The 19,530-nt window shown below is 36.3% G+C and overlaps 1 protein-coding gene across 4 annotated transcripts; it reads left to right on the forward strand.

Annotated features, from left to right (window-relative positions):
• Positions 1–1,006: 1,006 nt before the first annotated feature.
• On the forward strand, positions 1,007–16,912 carry LOC306881338 (UBX domain-containing protein 7-like). 4 transcript variants are annotated; one of them, XM_079435384.1, is made up of 12 exons: positions 1,014–1,112; positions 2,291–2,334; positions 2,656–2,812; positions 2,930–2,997; positions 9,403–9,468; positions 9,551–9,663; positions 10,750–10,896; positions 11,006–11,096; positions 11,870–11,997; positions 12,088–12,538; positions 14,487–14,566; positions 15,994–16,896. In XM_079435384.1, the coding sequence occupies exons 3-12, from the start codon at positions 2,682–2,684 to the stop codon at positions 16,153–16,155; spliced, it is 1,437 nt and encodes a 478-aa protein (XP_079291510.1). In that variant the 5' UTR covers positions 1,014–1,112; positions 2,291–2,334; positions 2,656–2,681; the 3' UTR covers positions 16,156–16,896. The 4 variants fall into 4 exon arrangements, with proteins under 4 accessions (XP_079291509.1, XP_079291512.1, XP_079291510.1 ...); XM_079435386.1 differs by lacking the exon at positions 2,291–2,334 and having other exon boundaries at positions 1,010–1,112; positions 15,994–16,912; XM_079435385.1 differs by lacking the exon at positions 9,403–9,468 and having other exon boundaries at positions 15,994–16,890.
• Positions 16,913–19,530: the final 2,618 nt, after the last annotated feature.

Here is a 19,530-nt window from a genome sequence, read left to right on the forward strand (position 1 = left end):
CATCAAAAAGCAAATATCTAACTACAACAATATACAATTCTTAACACAAATAAAGTGGTTATGTTGTAAATATAAATACAAAACAATACATATTTTATTATATTTGAAGAATAAATGTATGTCTGTGGTGTCAGAACAGTGGATGAACAGGCATTTTATTTAGACTACTTTCATTGCAGGTGTTAGCTGATCTGAGAGGTGCATGCATGGTGAGTTCATTCTTTCTTAATAATTTAATAAGAATTAATTTGATAAATTTGGCCAAATTTCAGACAATTTCATGTGTCACAATGTATTAGAATGGTGCTTCCTTACATATTTTACATCATTTAATCAAAATGTTAATAAATATATTCTTATTGTTTTCAAAATCATGTCTTCCTGAAAATAACCCCCATTTTAGAAAAGTCTGGATTTGTGTTACTCTTGAGAGACATGGTGGTTATAGCACCGTTTTTAGTATTATAAACACTGGTATTTTGACTAGAATTAATTTCAAATCAAAATGTCCTTACTAAATTAAAACAATAGAGCCCTGCCCAAAACACAATAGAAAATGTAATAGATTTAATGGTTATAATGGGAATTGTATTGGTTTTAATGGAAACCATAATGGTGTCTGGTATGTGATGGATTCTATTGGTGGGATGTTAAATCTTATTGGAAAAATGCCCAAAACACACTACAAAAACCAATTTTGTAATGGTTTTACTGGAAAAAGCTAATGGTTTATAATGGTATTTTAATGGAAACCATAGGAATTTCTGTGATGGTTTCTATTGCGCTTCTATTGTTTTTTTTTATAGCATATTTAGCTAAATATAAATGTATGGCATTACATTTTATTTTAAGTCTCTCCTTTGCCATTCCAAATGAAGAAAAGTATGTTGAAGATTAGCGTCCATTTTTTCATACAAAGCCGTGTTCGTGATACTACAAATGAACTACATTACCCAGAGATCCACGGAGGCAGATGTGGAGAGAGATCCTATTGGTCGATGCCGCGCATGCGTGCAGTCGTGTTGTTGTCAGTGGCGGCAAGATGGCGACTCTCGGAGACGCATCAGCCCCGGGGGTTAATGGGTTAATACAACAGTTCACAGCCATAACTGGTAAATATTGACATTTTACATTTGCGGGAACTCTTGTACAGGCCATTTCGCTTGAGTAAAACACGGGGTCTTCAGAAATGCTGTATGTATTGAGAGGGCATCATCATTACTGCCCCCTCTGTCATGCAAAGGAAAGAGACTAACGAAAGCTTCGGCTAGCTGCTATCTGCACTTGCTTTAATATGGATCTGCATGCAAAAGAACAAAAAGCGGGCGATCTAATGTAGACTAATTTCTAAAGTATTCTGATGGTAATGTAAAACTCTCTCAGACTGAACTTTGAGCATAACGTTACTTCTGTTATTTCACCATCGCTACACGTGTAACACCTTTAAATTCAAATCTGGCTCGGGCTGCACTGATTTTCACTCTGATATTATTATTCCCACTGCTAGATTTAAACGCTACAGGTTGATTATGTGTGTTTGAACGTTTCCAGCCACCGTGAGTGTGTTTAACAACTTCGACAAGTGTGTGTGGAGGATATGAGCCACAGTCCACAATATGGCGGTTTGTGTAGAGGCTGATTCTCAACCAGTTATCCGTTTCTCTGTATGCTTCTCACAACTAAGTCAAAGATACACACATAACTATGTTCTTAAAGCACTCAGACTGTTTAGTTGAGCTGTCATTGGAGGTGTACGCAAAGGCTGTTTGTGTGCATCGCATGATGGTGTGCATCATTTGATAGTTTCGTTTCTGTTGGTCAGAAAATACAAGCCATGTTTCGCAGCTCGCTACTTTCTCGTAAAGGTGAAAGATGCGCTGGTTGTGCGCATGCGCGCTCTCTGAAGGGGCGGGCGCTGCTGCTGTGCGTCTTCTACGTAATATTACAGATTTTTTTCCCAGCGCATTTTGTGTGAAACTTACTGCACTGTTATAAAACTATAAGGGTTTGCACAAACTGGGTATTTGTATAAGTGCTGAACAATGTAATATCTTAATACAGGCTTCCTTATCAATATTTACCATGGTTTCCATACCACAATTATTTTAAAACACCATAATTATACCTTAATTATTGCATTTTTACCTATTTATTAGTTTTATTTGGCATACCATCGGGAAAATTATAACATGGGTCTTTTTCAAGCCAGAAACTACCTCATGCATGCACTAGTTTTTATGCCTGATGTAATATATTACAGAAAAAAATCAATGTTGAACTTTCTCACTAGATGGATCGCAAAGATATTTTTAAAACGGAAACAGAATGCTTAAGGTTAGTGTTTACAAAATATGAACAAAACAAAGTTATTTACAATTCAAATATACCATTTTGTAGTGCCATGTCACTATTTGGTGAAACAGCACTGCATTAATTGTGTTTAAAACATATGTCACCATATAGTCAAAGGTAATCCTTGTTATTTAGTGTCTGACACTTATTTGAAGACTTATTCGAAGACCACAGTACCAGTAGCATGTTAGGTTACATATTCACTTCTTTAAGTGCATCTGTTGTCTTTTTTCCAGTGTGTTTAAGTTTCATCTCACATAATATATGCTGGTGATATCTTTGCATGTGTGTGTTTGGTTGCAGGAGCCACAGAGAGTGTAGGGAAGCATATGTTGGAAGCATGTAATAATAACCTAGAGATGGCCGTCACCATGTTTCTAGACGGAGGGGGCATCGCAGAGGAACCCAGCACAAGTGCCAGTTCAGCCGGAGCGTCCAGCAGCAGACATCCCCCCGTAGAGTGAGTGACTTCATATGACACACCAAAAGCTCTTAGTCTCAAGCTGCTGTATTGTTTTTTTGAGTCACTGCATGCTCTGTGCTTTGAGTTTGAATGTTGTGTTCTCCTCTCTGGCAGAGATGATGTGCGAGCACCCATTCCTCAGAAGCAGGACATTCTGGTGGAGCCAGAGCCCTTGTTTGGAGGTACAGTTCCCATTTACATATCTTATCTGTCTAACCCAGGGGTTCCTGAACTTTTTTTTTTTTGTCACCCAACCCCTTAGGTGTGAAATACTTGAAGTACACCCCTGAGATTTTATTTTATTTCAATAATTAATTAACGTATTTGCATGTTCATGGTTTTCTGTTTCCAGGTAATGGTCATATGACATGCAAGTGCATATATAAAATATTTAATCTAAGTGCAAGTGTTTTATTCCTTGTAGCTAGACTTTAAGGTGGAAACTTTAGTTGAGAGAGTGTCTCAGTCAAATTGAATAATAAAAATCAACAGCATAATCATAAAACAAAAATAATAATAAGTTCTTATTATTATTACTAGGTTTTAACACTTAATTATAAAAATGAACAGAAGTATATTTACTGTTGTAAATTAGAAGTGTATAATTTGATTATAATTATTATTATTATTATTTAGTCATTTAGCAGACTCTTTTATCCAAAGCGACTTACAAATGAGGACAACAGAAGCAATCAATTGTAGTATTAAAACAACTAAAAACAGATCCACAACTAAAAGCTAAAACTTTATAAATACTACCTATACACATTTTAAAAATAAAGAAATTAAATAAAAATTACAAATGCATACAACAACATTTCAAAACTTAATATTTAAATGAAAAACAAAACAAATAAAGCTAAAAACAATTCAAAATATTAAAGAACAAAAGGTATAAGAGTATAAAAATGATTTTAACATAACACTAAGCCAAACACCAAAAACAACCAATATATATATATATATATATATATACACATACACATTTATAAATTCAATAAATATATATATCATTTCATTTCCATTTAGTTTGTTGAAGAATTAAAATAACTCAAATTAAATAAAACTTAATAAAATCCCTATACAGACATAATAAATTCAGACATTATTTAACTAAAATTAAAATAGATAACAAATACAAATCACGACAGTATAGTTTATCAGTAATCCTAAGAAATAACACTGCCAAACACACATGCTAAAAACAACAACTTACTTACACATAGTAAGAAATGGTTATAAAAACGGAAACAGAAGTGAAACAAGTAGTAGAAAAGAGGAGAAATCAAAAGCGATACTTATATCCTTTGCCGGTATCCCAGCCCGGTAGTTGATAATTATAATAATTTATTACAAATTTTCACTTTTAAAAGTTCGAACTGTTAACCTTTTAGTGATGCACCAAAATGATTTTTGATTACTGAAACACAAAAACCAAAATTAAAGTTTTCATTTAGCCAAAAACACAAAAAAGGAAAATTGCACAGAAAGTTTATATAATAATCAACACTCAAATCAAAACTTGAGTCATATGTAAAGTAGGGTTGTTCCGTTTTATCGATGCTCCTCGATAAAACGATATGAAGAGTTTGATAAATGTTCGATATAATGTTTATGCGCCAAAAGCGGAACGAAACAGCGTGACTCATTTGAACCGCGACACACGGACCGTTTTTCCACTCAGATCAAAGTCAAACTGGCGCGAGCTCACTAGAGCAGAATCAGATGCGTTTACTCTGAATCAGATGCATTGAACAGAGCTGTGAGATTCAGTGTGAAGTGCTTGAATTCAGCGAAGAACACAAACGACTCTGTGGTAGTTTAAAGTTTAAAGCCAAAAAGCAGAAACATTGGGTCTCATTCACTAAACATGCGTATGCACAAATTTTTGCGTGAAATGTGCGTACGGACGTTTTCACGAATAAATCATGATTCATCAAAAACGTTCGTACTAAAATTTATTATAAATGTCCAAAAAAATTCAAGAACAACTTATACCACATGTACGCAATAATCATGTACGCCCAGGGCCTTATAAGCATGTATAAAGAACCCCACATATAATTAGATATGTTATGTACAGGGTGGGTGAAAACTAACTAGACGTTAAAATTGATAATAAAGTATAATTAGAGGACAACATGATTCCCCCCCCCCCCCTCACGTTCGTTATCGTTAAAGTTATTTTTCTTTGTCTTTTGTTTCGATGCCATAATTGTCTTTCTCTAGACATATATGGAGCTGGTTTGGGCGTGTATTATGCTAATCACTAACCTCGTGCACGCGGGCGCTCTTTTAGAAGACTCCAGATTCACTAACAGAAGAACGAGTTTAAGAACAAGCTCATGTGCGTACGCACGTGTTGTGAATTAGGCGGAACGTTTTCGTGAGAAGTTCAAATGTGCGTATAAATACGAAAAACGTACGCACTTATTAGTGAATGAGACCCATTGTGTGCAACGAGACAGTCAGAAGGCTTTTCAATCTACACATTGCCATCATTTACCATGGATTTACTGTAGTAACACTCGCTGCACCACGGTATTGTGGCAGAGATGTGGGGTATTCACACTGAATTTTATTACAGGAGTAATGGTATATAATTATAGAATGTATTTGTGATTAAGCTATAGCAAGTGTGCATTTATAGAATGTTTTTAGACTACTGTTTTTCATACAAATAGGCTTCCCTTAAAACCATATAGTTATATTTTTACCATGGTATTGAGGTGATATATGTGATTTTAATTGTGTTTATCATGATTTAAATGTATGCTACTATGAGAGACCAATGCTTAAAAAAACACAAAAAAAACACTTGCTACAATTTTTACAGATGTTACTGATTTTGATAATGAACAAAACTTTACCTCTGCATCCTAACTCAAGCTACTATCACATGTGCATTTCTAAGAGACAAAAAAAGTGATGTTATTATTATTAATATTTTCAGGCAACCCAAACCTGTTTCTTGATTTGAAACACTATCACTCATTAGAACATGCAGAAACTAAGAAATACATTTTTCTATTTAGATATTTATTTTGTTAAGGAAAATTAATGGTTTGGTTTCTACAACTTTCACTTTGGAGCAAAAATCTGGGTTTAAACTTGAAAAAATAAAGATTTTACATTTATCGTGATAATTATTGATATCGACTGATATGAAAAAAAAGTGATAATTCTTTTGGCCATATTTCCCAGCCCTAATGTAAAGATTTAAATTGCAGTAGCAAAGAGGAAGAGTATTTAGTAAGGCTGTCAAATTGATTAATCGTGATTAATCGCATCCAAAATAAAAGTTTATGTTTGCATGATGTGTGTGTATTGTGTATATTTATATGCGTATTTAAATTTCACACACATAAATATGTATTTAAGAAATATTTATGTGTGTGTGAGTATTTATATACACAGGTGTGCTTTAGGCTGGCCACAATAAAAGGCCACTCTAAAATGTGCAGTTTTACTGTATTGGGGGGGGTCCGAAAACCAGTCAGTATCTGGTGTGACCACCATTTGCCTCACGCAGTGCAACACATCTCCTTCGCATAGAGTTGATCAGGTTGTTGATTGCTCCTCTTCAATGGCTGCGCGAAGTTGCTGGATATTGGCAGGAACTGGAACACGCTGTCGTATATGTCGATCCAGAGCATCCCAAACATGCTCAATGGGTGACATGTCCGGTGAGTATGTTGGCTATGCAAGAACTGGGATGTTTTCAGCTTCCAGGAATTGTGGACAGATCCTTGCAACATGGGGCCGTGCATTATCATGCTGCAACATGAGGTGATGGTCGTGGATGAATGGCACAACAATGGAACTCAGGATCTCGTCACGATATCTCTGTGCATTCAAAATGCCATCAATAAAATGCACCTGTGTTCGTTGTCCATAACATGCGCCTGCCCATACCATAACCCCACCGCTACCATGGGCCACTCAATCCACAACGTTGACATCAGCAAACCACTCACCCACACGACGCCCACACCCACACATCTGCCATCTGCCCTGTACAGTGAAAACCGGGATTCATCCGTGAAGAGAACACCTCTCCAAAGTGCCAGACGCCATCGAATGTGAGCATTTGCCCACTCAAGTCGGTTACGATGACGAACTGCAGTCAGGTCAAGACCCTGATGAGGACGACGAGCATGCAGATGAGCTTCCCTGAGACGGTTTCTGACAGTTCGTGCAGAAATTCTTTGGTTATGCAAACCGATTGTTGCAGCAGCTGTCCGGGTGGCTGGTCACAGGCGATCTTGGAGGTGAAGATGCTGGATGTGGAGGTCCTGGGCTGGTGTGGTTATACGTGGTCTGCGGTTGTGAAGCCGGTTGGATGTACTGCCAGATTCTCTGAAACACCTTTGGAGACGGCTTATGGTAGAGAAATGAACATTCAATTCACAGGCAACAGCTCTGGTGCACATTCCTGCAGTCAGCATGCCAATTGCACGCTCCCTCAAAACTTGCAACATCTGTGGCATTGTGCTGTGTGATAAAACTGCACATTTTAGGCTACGTCCACACGAAGACGGGTTTCTCCTTATCTGATCTAAAAAAATTCTGTAAAAACGGAGTCGTCTCAGGAAATATCTGCGTCCACACGGAATCACTGAAACCGACTGAAAACGCTGTAGTACACATGCCAGACCAATATGTGGCGCTGTAATTCTGCCACAGAGATACACAAAAAAAGACTTGGACCATGTGTGTAAACCTTGCGCGCTGAATATAAACTAACACACAAAGCAGAAGATTTTGCTTTAATAAAACTAATGAGCTCAGTAGGTTCTGCAGCACGAACACAGGCACGTAGTCTGACATTGTTGTTGTTGTTGTCGCTGTTATGTGACGTAGCGGTGTCTGATTAGGGGCGAGACGTGGGCTGATGGGTGGTGATGGCGCAGTGGATAAGACACATGCCTTTGGTGTGAGAGACCCGGGTTCGAATCCACTTTGAGACACCAATGTGTCCCTGAGCAAGACACTTAACCCCTAGTTGCTCCAGAGGCGTGCGACCTCTGACATATATAGCAATTGTAAGTCGCTTTGGATAAAAGCGTCCGCTAAATGAATAAATGTAAATGTGATGACGTCATCGTTTCAGAAAATATACGGATTCGCCGTCCACACGAAAACGGCGTTTTCAAATTTATCCACCCTGGGACCCGGTTTCAAAAATGATCGGTTTCACTCTTCGAAAACGCCGGTTTCGTGTGGACGAAACGCCTATACGGTAAAAAATTTATGCGTATACAGAGAAACCCGTCTTCGTGTGGACGGGGCCTTAGAGTGGCCTTTTATTGTGGCCAGCCTAAAGCACACCTGTGCAATAATCATGCTGTCTAATCAGCATCTTGATATACCACACCTGTGAGGTGGATGGATTATGTCGGCAAAGGAGAAGTGCTCACTAACACAGATTTAGACAGATTTGTGAACAATATTTGAGAGAAATAGGCCTTTTGTGTACATAGAAAAAGTCTTAGATCTTTGAGTTCAGATCATGAAAAATGGGGGCAAAATCCAAAGTGTTGTGTTTATAATTTTGGTCAATGCATTATGTATATATAAATACACACACATACAGTATATATATTTTTGATATTTACATGTTTATACATTTAAATATTTATATTCTTATATATAAATATATTTAATATATAAACATAACATATTTTTCATAAATACACACATGGTCAGAATTGTTGGTACCCTTGGTAAATATGATCAAAGGCGGCTGTGGAAATAAATCTGCATTATTAATCCATTTGATCTATTATTGAAAATACATGTGTTTGTATTTATATATGCATAATTAATACACACAGTATACACACATATATTATGTAAACAAAAACTTTTATTTTGGATGCGATTAATCGTTTGACAGTACTAATTAATAAATAAGCGTTTCAATGATGTGTGGTTTATTATGATTGGACAATGTTTGGCCGAGGTGCAACTATTTGAAAATCTGGAATCTGAGGGTGCAAAAAAAATCTAAATATTGAGAAAATCACCTTTAAACTTGTCCAAATGAAGTTCTTAGCAATGCATATTACTAATCAAATATTAAGATTTGATATATTTACAGTAGGAAATTTAAAATATCTTCATGTAACACGATTTTTACTTAATATTCTAATGATTTTTGGCATAAAAGAAAAATCTGTCATTTTGACCCATACAATGTATTGATGGCTATTGCTACAAATATTGCCGCGTGACTGGTTTTGTGGTCCAGACAGGGTCACGTATATTATGTAAACACAAACCTTTATTTTGGCTATTAATTGATTTGACAGCCATAGTATGTAGTAGTAAAGAGGAAGAGATGATCAAGTTTATGTGCGCTTCACTATGAAACATACAGCACATCAGACTATACAGATATTTAATTAAATCCAAACATTTGATAATCAAATCAATGATAAGCTATTTCGTAATTATCATACAGCCTCATTTATGTATTTAAATTTTACATTCAATAGGATTATTTATTAGCTTTTCAGTAACTCTCAAACCCCAATTTGGGAAACCCTGGTTTTGTTTACTTAAATAATACCTCACTTTCACAGTACCAAAGAGGCGTAGACCAGCACGATCAATCTTTGATGGATTTCGGGATTTTCAGACGGAAACCAGTAAGTACATGTGAGGCATTCTGAAGGCAGACATGGTCTAGTGCTTCGTCTGAAACCCTGCTGTTGTGATGTGAATCTTCAGTGCGACAGGAGCAGGAGTTGAGAAACGGAAGTGCAATGGACAAGAAGCTGAGCACCCTAGCAGATCTGTTCCGTCCCCCCATTGAACTCATGCACAAAGGCAGCTTTGAGACGGTAAGCTCTACGACTGCTTTAGTGAACCCATTAGCATTACCAGTAACACATCCAGTGATCAGCTAATTCATGTGCTTCAGTCCTCTCTCTCATTAAGTACAAAATTTGTCAGCGTAATAATGTGTTTTATTCCTGGCCAAGAACAAGTCAAGCCCTGCAAATCAGGGAGTGTCCAAACAAAGGTTCAGGCTATTCTGAAGCCTTGCATAAGGAAAGAACAGAAATCGGGCCGGGTGGCATCAGTTCTTGAAAAAATGTTCCTGGTTCAGCCCTTTTGACAGCATCTGTGACTGATGTGCTGTTAGATACAGCAGAAAGTTATATGAAAACAATCAAAAATCACTTGAGAATGAAAATCAGAACTAAACAAATGAGAATGCAAACCAAACTTTACAAATGAGCCAAGACAATCAAAAGAAACATTGTTTATTTGTTTTATTTATGTTTTTTGAGACTTTTAAAAAAAATAATCTTTTTAAAAAGTTACATGTTTAGTTTTTGGGTCCATTTTGACTGGGTATCAACTTTTTTGCCTCTGTAAATTGGATTTGTCTCAAAAATACATTGTAAAACATATTTAGGCTTTCGCTTATACCTCATTCACACTTTCTGCACTGAATTTCGTTTTTAAACATGAATATGCACATCTATTGATGAACCATTGCAGAATGAAAAGTAGATAATGTTTTTAATCTGAAAGTGAAACTTTAAGTAAAATCAGTATATATTTTCATAAAACAAGTTTACCAAATAAACCAGGCTTATTTCAGTTAGTCTGACTTATTTTGAACCAGATCAACTGACAATAAGCCAGACTAACTGAAATAAATCTGGTTTATTTGGTAAACTTGTTTTATGAAACAGGCCCCAGGTAACATTTCAGAGCAATATTGATGTTATAAAAAAGAATCTGTAGGTTTAATAGAAACCTGTACTGTAGACTGTTTATGTAAGGGACTATATAATTTCAGCACAACAAAAATACAAGCTTGTTTATGCTTTTAATTTTAGAATATTCCTGTAAGTCAAGCCATTATCTCTCACTATGTGATTTAACACATTCACACAATGTATTTGTCACCCCAGGCGAAAGACTCCGGTCAGCTTGAGAACAAGTGGCTGATGATCAACATTCAGAATGTCCAGGATTTTGCCTGTCAGTGTTTAAACAGAGACGTGTGGAGCAATGATGCTGTGAAAAACTTGATCAGAGAGCACTTCATATTCTGGCAGGTACATTTACACAGACATAAATGTCTTCTGTCTCTTTGTCTTCCATGAGATTACTTGAATTGTGAATGTGAGCTTTTGAGTTGTTCAGGTAAGCTGTTTTTGCTTATAGGTGTACCATGACAGCGAGGAAGGGCAGAGGTACATTCAGTTTTACAAGCTTAACAAGTTCCCCTATATTTCTATCTTGGACCCTCGTACAGGTGAGAGACCCAAGGCAGTGTTAATTGATTTGATACATTGTATGAAAAATAAGTTTGGACCAATTCATTTCAGATACCCATGCCAAGTCAAACATAAAATGACTAATGTGTCTTCTCTATAATGAGTATGTTTTTGATTTAAAAAATTCTATATATATATATATATATATATATATATATATATATTCTGGAATCTGAAAATGCCTCATAAAATGAATACATCTATAACAAGATATATATTTTTGTGTCAGTGTAAGTTGATGTTGTAAAACTGTTTATGAAAGAATATTTTTTTAATCTTGGTAAAATGTTATTACGGTTTCTTTTTTTTTACTAAAAACCTGGCACATGCATTTTGAACTAGATTTTTATTAAATTCATAGATTTCAAACATTTAATATTGATGCTTGTTATTAATATTTGTATAAATTTAAACAATATATACAAATGCAGTTTCTCAAAATCTGAATGAAAAAGTTTTTTGTTTTTATTTATTGCATTGCACTGGTTTCGCTATAGTTCATGTATATTCATGTATAATATAGAATACATTTTTTTAATTGATAAAGTAGTAAGACTAGTGAAAGCATGGTAATAGCATGATACCATGAAAGTTTTAAATATTTGCTCATTCAATCATTAATGAAGTTATTAATCAGGTACCTTATGGTTTTATTAAAACATTTGTATGCATTATCAGGGAATGGTTAAAAACAAAAATATATATATTTTATCATTATTATTATTTTTTTTTTTACCTTTGACAAATACAGGACAAAAGATGGTTGAGTGGAACCAGTTAGATGTGACCTCATTCCTGGATCAGGTCACAGGCTTCCTATCGGAGCACGGGCAGCTGGATGGGCAGTCCAGTCAACCTCCGGCCAAAAGGGCTCGTTCTGTAAGTGTTCACATTTAAGGTTCTGGAGGTTCCTGAAAAAGAATTTATGTGTCTTTGCTTCACATCATAGACTTTTATCTGTCTTTACAGGAGAGTTTGATAGATGCCAGTGAGGACAGTCAGTTAGAGGCCGCTATCCGGGCCTCTCTTCAAGAAACACACTACGAGTCCACCCAGGACAAGACAGAGTCCCGCTCAGATGATGATTCAGATGCCGAACCTTTCTCTGACAGCGAAGGTCTGATCTCAGTGGATGGTTCGGATAATGAAGCCGGCGGAGGGGAGGATTCTTTAGATGGACACGTCTCTGCAGAGGATGTCTCTCCCACCAGGCCGGACAGCCCAGCCCATCACAGGAAGTCCCCACATAAAGAGTTATGCCACAGGAAAGAGGAGAGTAAGAAGAACCACCTAGAGCCGCTCAGTCACAGTCAGACAGGACAAACAGAGTCCCAACAGCGGCTGGGAGAAAACCACAGATCCATATCACACCAGCCCTCGGAACCGGCCGGCACCAGCACAGCAGATCCAGACGATAACGGTATACACCATTTCACTTATGTCAGTTGTCTAAAGGGATAGCTCACCCAAAGAGAAAATACTGTCATTATTTGCTTACCCTCATGTCATTTAAAACCTGATTGCTGTTTTTTTTTTCACTGAAGATAAGAGGAAAAATCACATTAGGTCTGCATGATTAATCAAATGTGATTTCATGTGCAACTTGTCAGTGAAGTACGGTGATCTGTGATCAGTAGTAAATCTCCATCTCCATCTCGTTGAAACTCCAGATATGCCCTGTAGAAAGGTTATGCACTTCGTTCCAGGAAACAGAAAATTGAACTGCATTCATTGATTCAGCGTAACTATGACAATATATGGTTTATTTTCATTATAATAAAATATAATTAACTTATGTTATAAGCGACTCAAACACGCTGTGCTTTCAGATGGAGATGGTCCTCACTGCAGAACACAAGATCCAGGGGGCGAGGTTGGTTCCAGATCCAACTCCTCCCACCTCACATATACCTAAACCTACACACATCCACCCATCTCCACCTAAACCTACCAATCTCCATCCCCTAGATGTGGATCCAGCCCCGCCCCCTGGACTTTTGTTCTGCAGTGAGGGGCTACTACACAGTCGCACGATTATGAAATCAGTCCGTGATTATGAAAGCGGTTTTGCATAGCTTGTCAGTGAACTACGGCTCTGTATAGTAAATGCTGCTCCATCGGAAAGCACGGCAAGTTTGAGTCGCTTATAACATGAAGTAAATAAATATACTTTATTTTAATGAAAATTATAATAAGAACTCAGATAAACCATATTTTGTCGTAGTCGTGAGTCAGTCACGTTGAATCAATGAAAGCAGTTCAGTCTTCTGTTAACTGGAATGACATGTATTACCTTTCTTCTGAGAGGGAATATTTGGCGTTTCAGTGCAAGAGCGCCCTTTGGCCTTTGGGTGGAGATTTACTACTGATCACAGAACCGTGCTTCACTGACAAGTTGCGCATGAAAATTGCAGTTTTTGCCTAATCGCGAATGTGATTTAATTTTGATTAATCATGCAGGCCTACTTCACACAGTTCATAGTGACCTTGTCTGTCAAAGTCCAAAAAAGCACTATAAAAGCACAGCAAAGGTAGTCCGTATCCGACTTGTGGATTATATTCCAACTCAACTGAATTAAAACAACATCGGTGTGTGAGAAACAGACTGAAGTATTCTCTGATAATCTTTCCCTCCAAAGAGCTGTTAATTTAAGAATCAATGTGTCCAGATGAAGTCAGAAACAAAGCAAACCCATTTGTGAATGAATCATTCTTTTGAGCAAGAGAAGAATCTTTGAAAATTCAGTGCATTAATTCAGTGATCCATTCATAAGGAGTTTGTGTGCTAACAGCTGGAATGAAAGAATATCAGTTAATAATGACTTAAATTTCAGTCTGTTCCTCCCAGAAACCTATCAGTTGTAGGTTGATCATAGGTGCCATTTTTACGGTACACGTCCTGGCCAGGATTTCTATATTGCATAAAATATCATGGATTTGGCTGTTTGCGCGGTGCAGACAGATTTTTGTATGACATCTGTGAGAGTTATAGAGAATGGACTGCTCCTTGTGCTTTCAAATAGCTCTCGCAGTACTTTGTCTTACAACGATCAGTCTGCACAGCGCACTTCCAGTTGAACTAACGAATGAACACATCTAATATGTACTGTATGTATTAAGAAGACCTTTCAAATGGTGAGTTTTGTTTTGTTTTGTCATTTTTGAAACTGTCATATGGAAACAAGCTTATCTTTAAACATTGACCTTTTGTGTTCTGCAGAAAAGATTTAGAATGGTTTAGAGTGAAATGTAGGTGATGTAAATAATGACAGCTTTTTGGATTTTCCCTTTAAAGGATTTGAACATTTATACATGCTAATAATATTCAGTAAGATTGAATTAATGTACTAAAATGACTCTGTCCACAGGTCCAAAGGCCCGTTTAATGCTTCGATACCCAGATGGCCAGAGAGAACAGATAGCACTGTCTGCTAAATCTAAACTCATGGTGGGTACAGCGTTTCATGATGATGTTTTATATTTTTTATTTATTTAATTTTTTTGCCATTGCCGACTTTGCCGCTGTTAGGCATGTGAACGTATGAATTATTCATATCATGATAATTGCTGAAACTTTTACTGTAATTTGTTTAGTAACATTTTCAATATACAAGAATAACACGGACCATTCATAAAGCAAATACAAAGTGAATACAAATATCTGACTGTTTTGTAAATACTGTTTGTCAATATTTCTTCTCCATAAAAAGCTGGTGTCAGAAATTGTGCAGCATTGCTGTTGTGTATTGGAGCATTTCTGCTCTTTCTCAAGCGCCACCTACTGTCAAAAATCTGGCACATTTTAACTGGTTGATAGAAAAGAAGCTAAGAGCCTAGAACACACATTTCTAAAAATCGAAATAGTTTGAATAAGGTATCTAGAATTTTTCATGGTATTGTAAAGTGTTCACAGTAACAATACAGTGCTTTAATTCTGTACAATTTGGGGGAATTATTGTTATTATTTTTTTCAGATATAAATTATTTTGTTATTCAGAATTTTAAAATCCAGGTTTGCTGTGCTTGTTTGTAGGGCTGCACAATTCAGCTAAAACGTAATACCAAAATATGTCTAGCCCCTACCAATTTATGAAAACCTTATTTCTGTTAAAAAGGAAAGATTTATGATTATGAGATTATGATTCATTGGAAATTGCTGCATAGGGTTTACTTGACTCCAATGAAACGTTTTTATATGAATCTGTCGTCTTCTCCTAAGTGTAATCTCTGTTCCCAAGGAGTTTTAGGCACATTTTAGCATTTTCTTTGGGAGTGCCCCTCTCTCTCACCTTTTTGGACTCAGCTCTCACGGGACCTATCATATTTGTTGGGTACTGAGATATGTTTGACTCCACGCCAATATGTTGGACTTCACCTTGTCCGTCCAACAAAGATCTTTACTAAAATGTCTAGTCAAACGTTGGAATCCTCCTCACACAACGGACAGACGAACTGTGTATTTGTTGGACATTATCTCGATGGAACTCTCTACTTCTCGTATACATGGATCTAATGTGAAAACTGTAAATTCATGGCATTCAGCTTTTAATGTTTCTTTTCTAAAATCTTTGTAAAAATTATTTTATTGTTATTTGTTCATCTATTAATATTGATTAATATATGTTTATTATTATTATTATTTTAAGTCTACCAGGGGGTGGGTGGGTTGGGGTGGGTTTTAAATTTGTACAGCTGCTTTTCATTTTATACTACTGTTCCTCAGAATAAAATTAAATAAACAGTTGTTAACAAAAAGGAAAAAAGATTGCAGCAGGAGATGTCTAATATAGAAACATTTTCAAATGTGTGTAAATTCTGATTTTTTGGGATTTTGGAGATGTAGCCTTCATTTTCTTCCTCTGTTCTTGTTTGTAGGCACTGGTGAGACACGTTCAGTCTAAGGGATTCCCTAACGAACGCTTCGAACTTGTCACCAACTTCCCCCGCCGAAGACTCGCTCACTTGGACTATGACATCACACTGCAGGAAGCAGGACTGTGTCCGCAGGAGACTGTGTTTGTGCAGGAGAGGAATTAGCCCCTCCCCTTGTAGATAAATTACCCCCCGTCCTGTCCTGTCATTTGTTCCCTAGAAAGACTGAATTGACTGTGCCCTGTTACCACTTGTCTTTTTTTTTTCTTTTTTTTTTATAAGTCCAGGATACTCCGAACATTTGGTAGTTCATAGGGACCGTCCCTTGAGCTGCATTTGTCACGTATTTATTTACAAACAACTTGGCACATCCCATCCTACCTGGGTCTAATTCTTCAAGACAGTACCTGTCCATGAGTTCCGCTCATATTGATATGGAAATTAAAAGGGTTTCACAGATGGCATTGATGTAGGGAAAGCATTGTGTATCATGTATATGCAAAGTTTCTAAGGATTGAACATCAGTTCCAAAGTGACTACAGTTCCTGTTAAAATCATCTGAGCAGGTTGGGATCCTATTGAACGTGGGCTCAGGTGATGAATTGGGATGAATGTTTATTATTTAGACCCATATCTCATCTGCAGTGTGCAGGGACGGAAGAAGTAGAGTGACATTTAGCTATAGTAAGTTTCTATCTCCTTTTTTATATACTGCATCATTTCCACAAAAAACTGATTCTCAAATATAATCATTGAAACAAAAGGGACAGCTGGTCCTCTTGAGTGTTTCTTCAATAACTTATTTGATTTCTCCTGTTTAGTGACATGATTTTTATCAAGAATATGCGGTTTTGAGTGGAATCCTCCAGATGGGCGCTTGAATATCTCATATGCCTCAGTAGAAGTATCTGGTTGTCTCTTTATGCAACTTTTTATTTTTGCATACAGAATCTTAACTGATTCAAAGTGACACACATTCTCAGGTTTAGCTTAGTAGTGCACCAATATTATGAACAGTATGAGCGCAAGAACGTGGCCACTGGGGGCAGACAAATACTCAAAGTAGCTGTAGCATTTTTCTCATAGATATCTATATGAAGATCCCACATTAGCAGCTGATAACCCAAGTCATGGACCATATTGTAATGGTAAAACCTAGTTATTCAAATGAAAGAATATCTATTCCTGCAATATCTGTTTAGGATCTGATTTTCACACGATATATAGTTTATCATAAATATTTAGTTTATCATTAGTGCTAAATAATATTTGTTAAAGCTCTTATAAATATTACTGATCATCAGAGAACCCTACTGTAGAGATCTATGGTTTTTTACAACCATATGTTGCACAAGGTGGAGCATCTTTGGTGAAAATGCATTGTTTTTTTGGTGTGAGTCAAGTCACTATTATTTGTATGGCGCTTTTAACAATGCAAATTGTGTCAAAGCAGCTTTACATCAGCTTGATATAATGCTGGGTGGTTTTACATCAGCTTTACAGTATTTAGATGGGGAAATAGTGTCATTCTACTCTGGCCAAACAAAATCAGCAGTTTATATCTAGGCTAAAGCAGAGTCAGATTGTGGAAAGGACTCATCTTGATGAGCAGCATCTGAAATGTTGATCATTACACAGACACATTGACATATTTGGAGCAGTTAAATGAGGTATCTGAGACATTTGCTAGCTTATGGGTTTGCATAAACACCACTGCAGAGATTTATATACAGTGTTAAAAAGTTTGGGATCAGTTTTTTTATTTATTTATTTTTTCCGGCAAGGATGCATTAAATTGATCAAAAGTGACAGTAAAGGCATTTATAATGTTACAAAATATTTCAAATAAATGCTGAACTTTCTATTCATCAAAGAATCTTGAAAAAAAAATCTAATATTTCCACAAAATATAAAGCAGCACAACTTTATTTTACAACATTACTGGTAAGAAATGTTTCTTGAGCAGCAAATCAGCATATTAGAATGCTTTCTGAAGGATGTTCCCTCTGAAGATCAATGAGACACCTATTCCTGAAACACAAGAACAGCTTGGGTTTGAGATCCAGTCCCTCATAAACATGTAGTTTTCTGTCATAAACATATTTATAACAGTCAGGGACCTTAATGAATTAACATATATTATTGCACGATATTGTGACTCCCATCATGACATTCAAAAACTTTGAGGTTGTCATTTATTGAGTATAAAATATTAATACAGAAATAGTTCAGATTAGGCCTAGATCAAATGATGCATGTTGAGCAACCAAAAACTATAGTGTTGAAATTAAATGATGACAAATAATGCTGTAGTTTCTTTCCTACTAATCTTTAATCTCAGAACTGTATGAAAAAAGAAATGCAATTGGATTTTCTGGCGGTTACATGATTGAGTCAGGTGGCTCCGAGCGAGTCCGTGATTCGTTCACTTAATTAAATGTCTGTACGAGGCATAAGCGAGTTTTATGGTGGCAAATCTATGCCATTAATAAGCAAGCGCACTAATGATGACATGTGACATGTCCTCTGCGCGCAATACAAGCAATGTATATAAAGCTAAAGGAATGACAGTAAAGTTTTCAAAAAGTGTTTTATCTTTGATCTTATAAACAGAAAAAGAATAGAGCAAGCTATTGTTAGAGGCCTTTTTTTGCTTTTTGTTAATTGTATAATAAATAAAAGGAAAACAAATAGAATACAAAAAGAATAAAGAAGCTATAGCTAGAAGCTAGATTTCAAAGCTGTTGTTCAAGAGTTTTAATCCCTTTTGAGTTTGGATGAGTTGAGGGCACTCAAACACCTGCTCAATTCAACTGGTCCTAATTTCCCTGGCAAAGAACTGTGTTTGCTCTGTCAGTTTTATTCTACAAATATGGGGTAAATAAAATAAAAAAATCACTGCTATGTACCAGTCTAGATATGGCTCTTTGATGTCCTGAAGATTTAGCAGTTAAACACATCATTAAAAATCCACTTAGATTAATACATAAACAGTAGTGTGGTGAAAGGGTAACTAAAACAGGGTCACCATACCTCATATCACTTTACCTTTGATTATGGACACTTTTACCAGATATGAAACTATGTTGGTCAGTGCCTCCTGAAGAAAACATGAACCTGGCAATCTGTACATCCTCCAGTCCTTGGTCTCCCCTGACCCTGATTTAAAGAAAAAAAAAAACAAGCTATGCATTTCCAGAAAATGTTTTTCTTTACAGTACTTGCCCTGACAGTGTGCCAAATTTCTGGATTGCTTCTGAGAAGAATTGGTGTGATGTCGAGGCCCGGTTGTTATTTGCTGCATTCAAGTACACGACCTGCAAATACAAAGGAAAATAGATTAATGCATCAAAAATAAAATAAGTAAATACATTGGAATTGAATGTATTACAAACCTCTTTTCAATAAACAGGAATCAATTTTCACATACATCATAGTGAATGGACTGATCTTGATAGCAGGTGACCAGTAACACTGTAAATCAATTGCAAACATGGTGAAACCTGTAATTAATCATTTATAGGAACACAGACTAAACAA

Source organism: Barbus barbus, assembly GCF_936440315.1.
Source record: "Barbus barbus genome assembly, chromosome: 15".
Classification (NCBI taxonomy): domain Eukaryota; kingdom Metazoa; phylum Chordata; class Actinopteri; order Cypriniformes; family Cyprinidae; genus Barbus; species Barbus barbus.

Bases quoted from the DNA above. Each gene is read 5' to 3' on its own strand.
- LOC306881338 (XM_079435386.1), top strand. From the start codon at position 1,043: ATGGCGACTCTCGGAGACGCATCAGCCCCGGGGGTTAATGGGTTAATA. The intron at 10,897-11,005 runs GTACATTTACAC...TTTTGCTTATAG, and splicing joins AGCACTTCATATTCTGGCAG to GTGTACCATGACAGCGAGGA. The intron at 11,097-11,869 runs GTGAGAGACCCA...TGACAAATACAG, and splicing joins TATCTTGGACCCTCGTACAG to GACAAAAGATGGTTGAGTGG.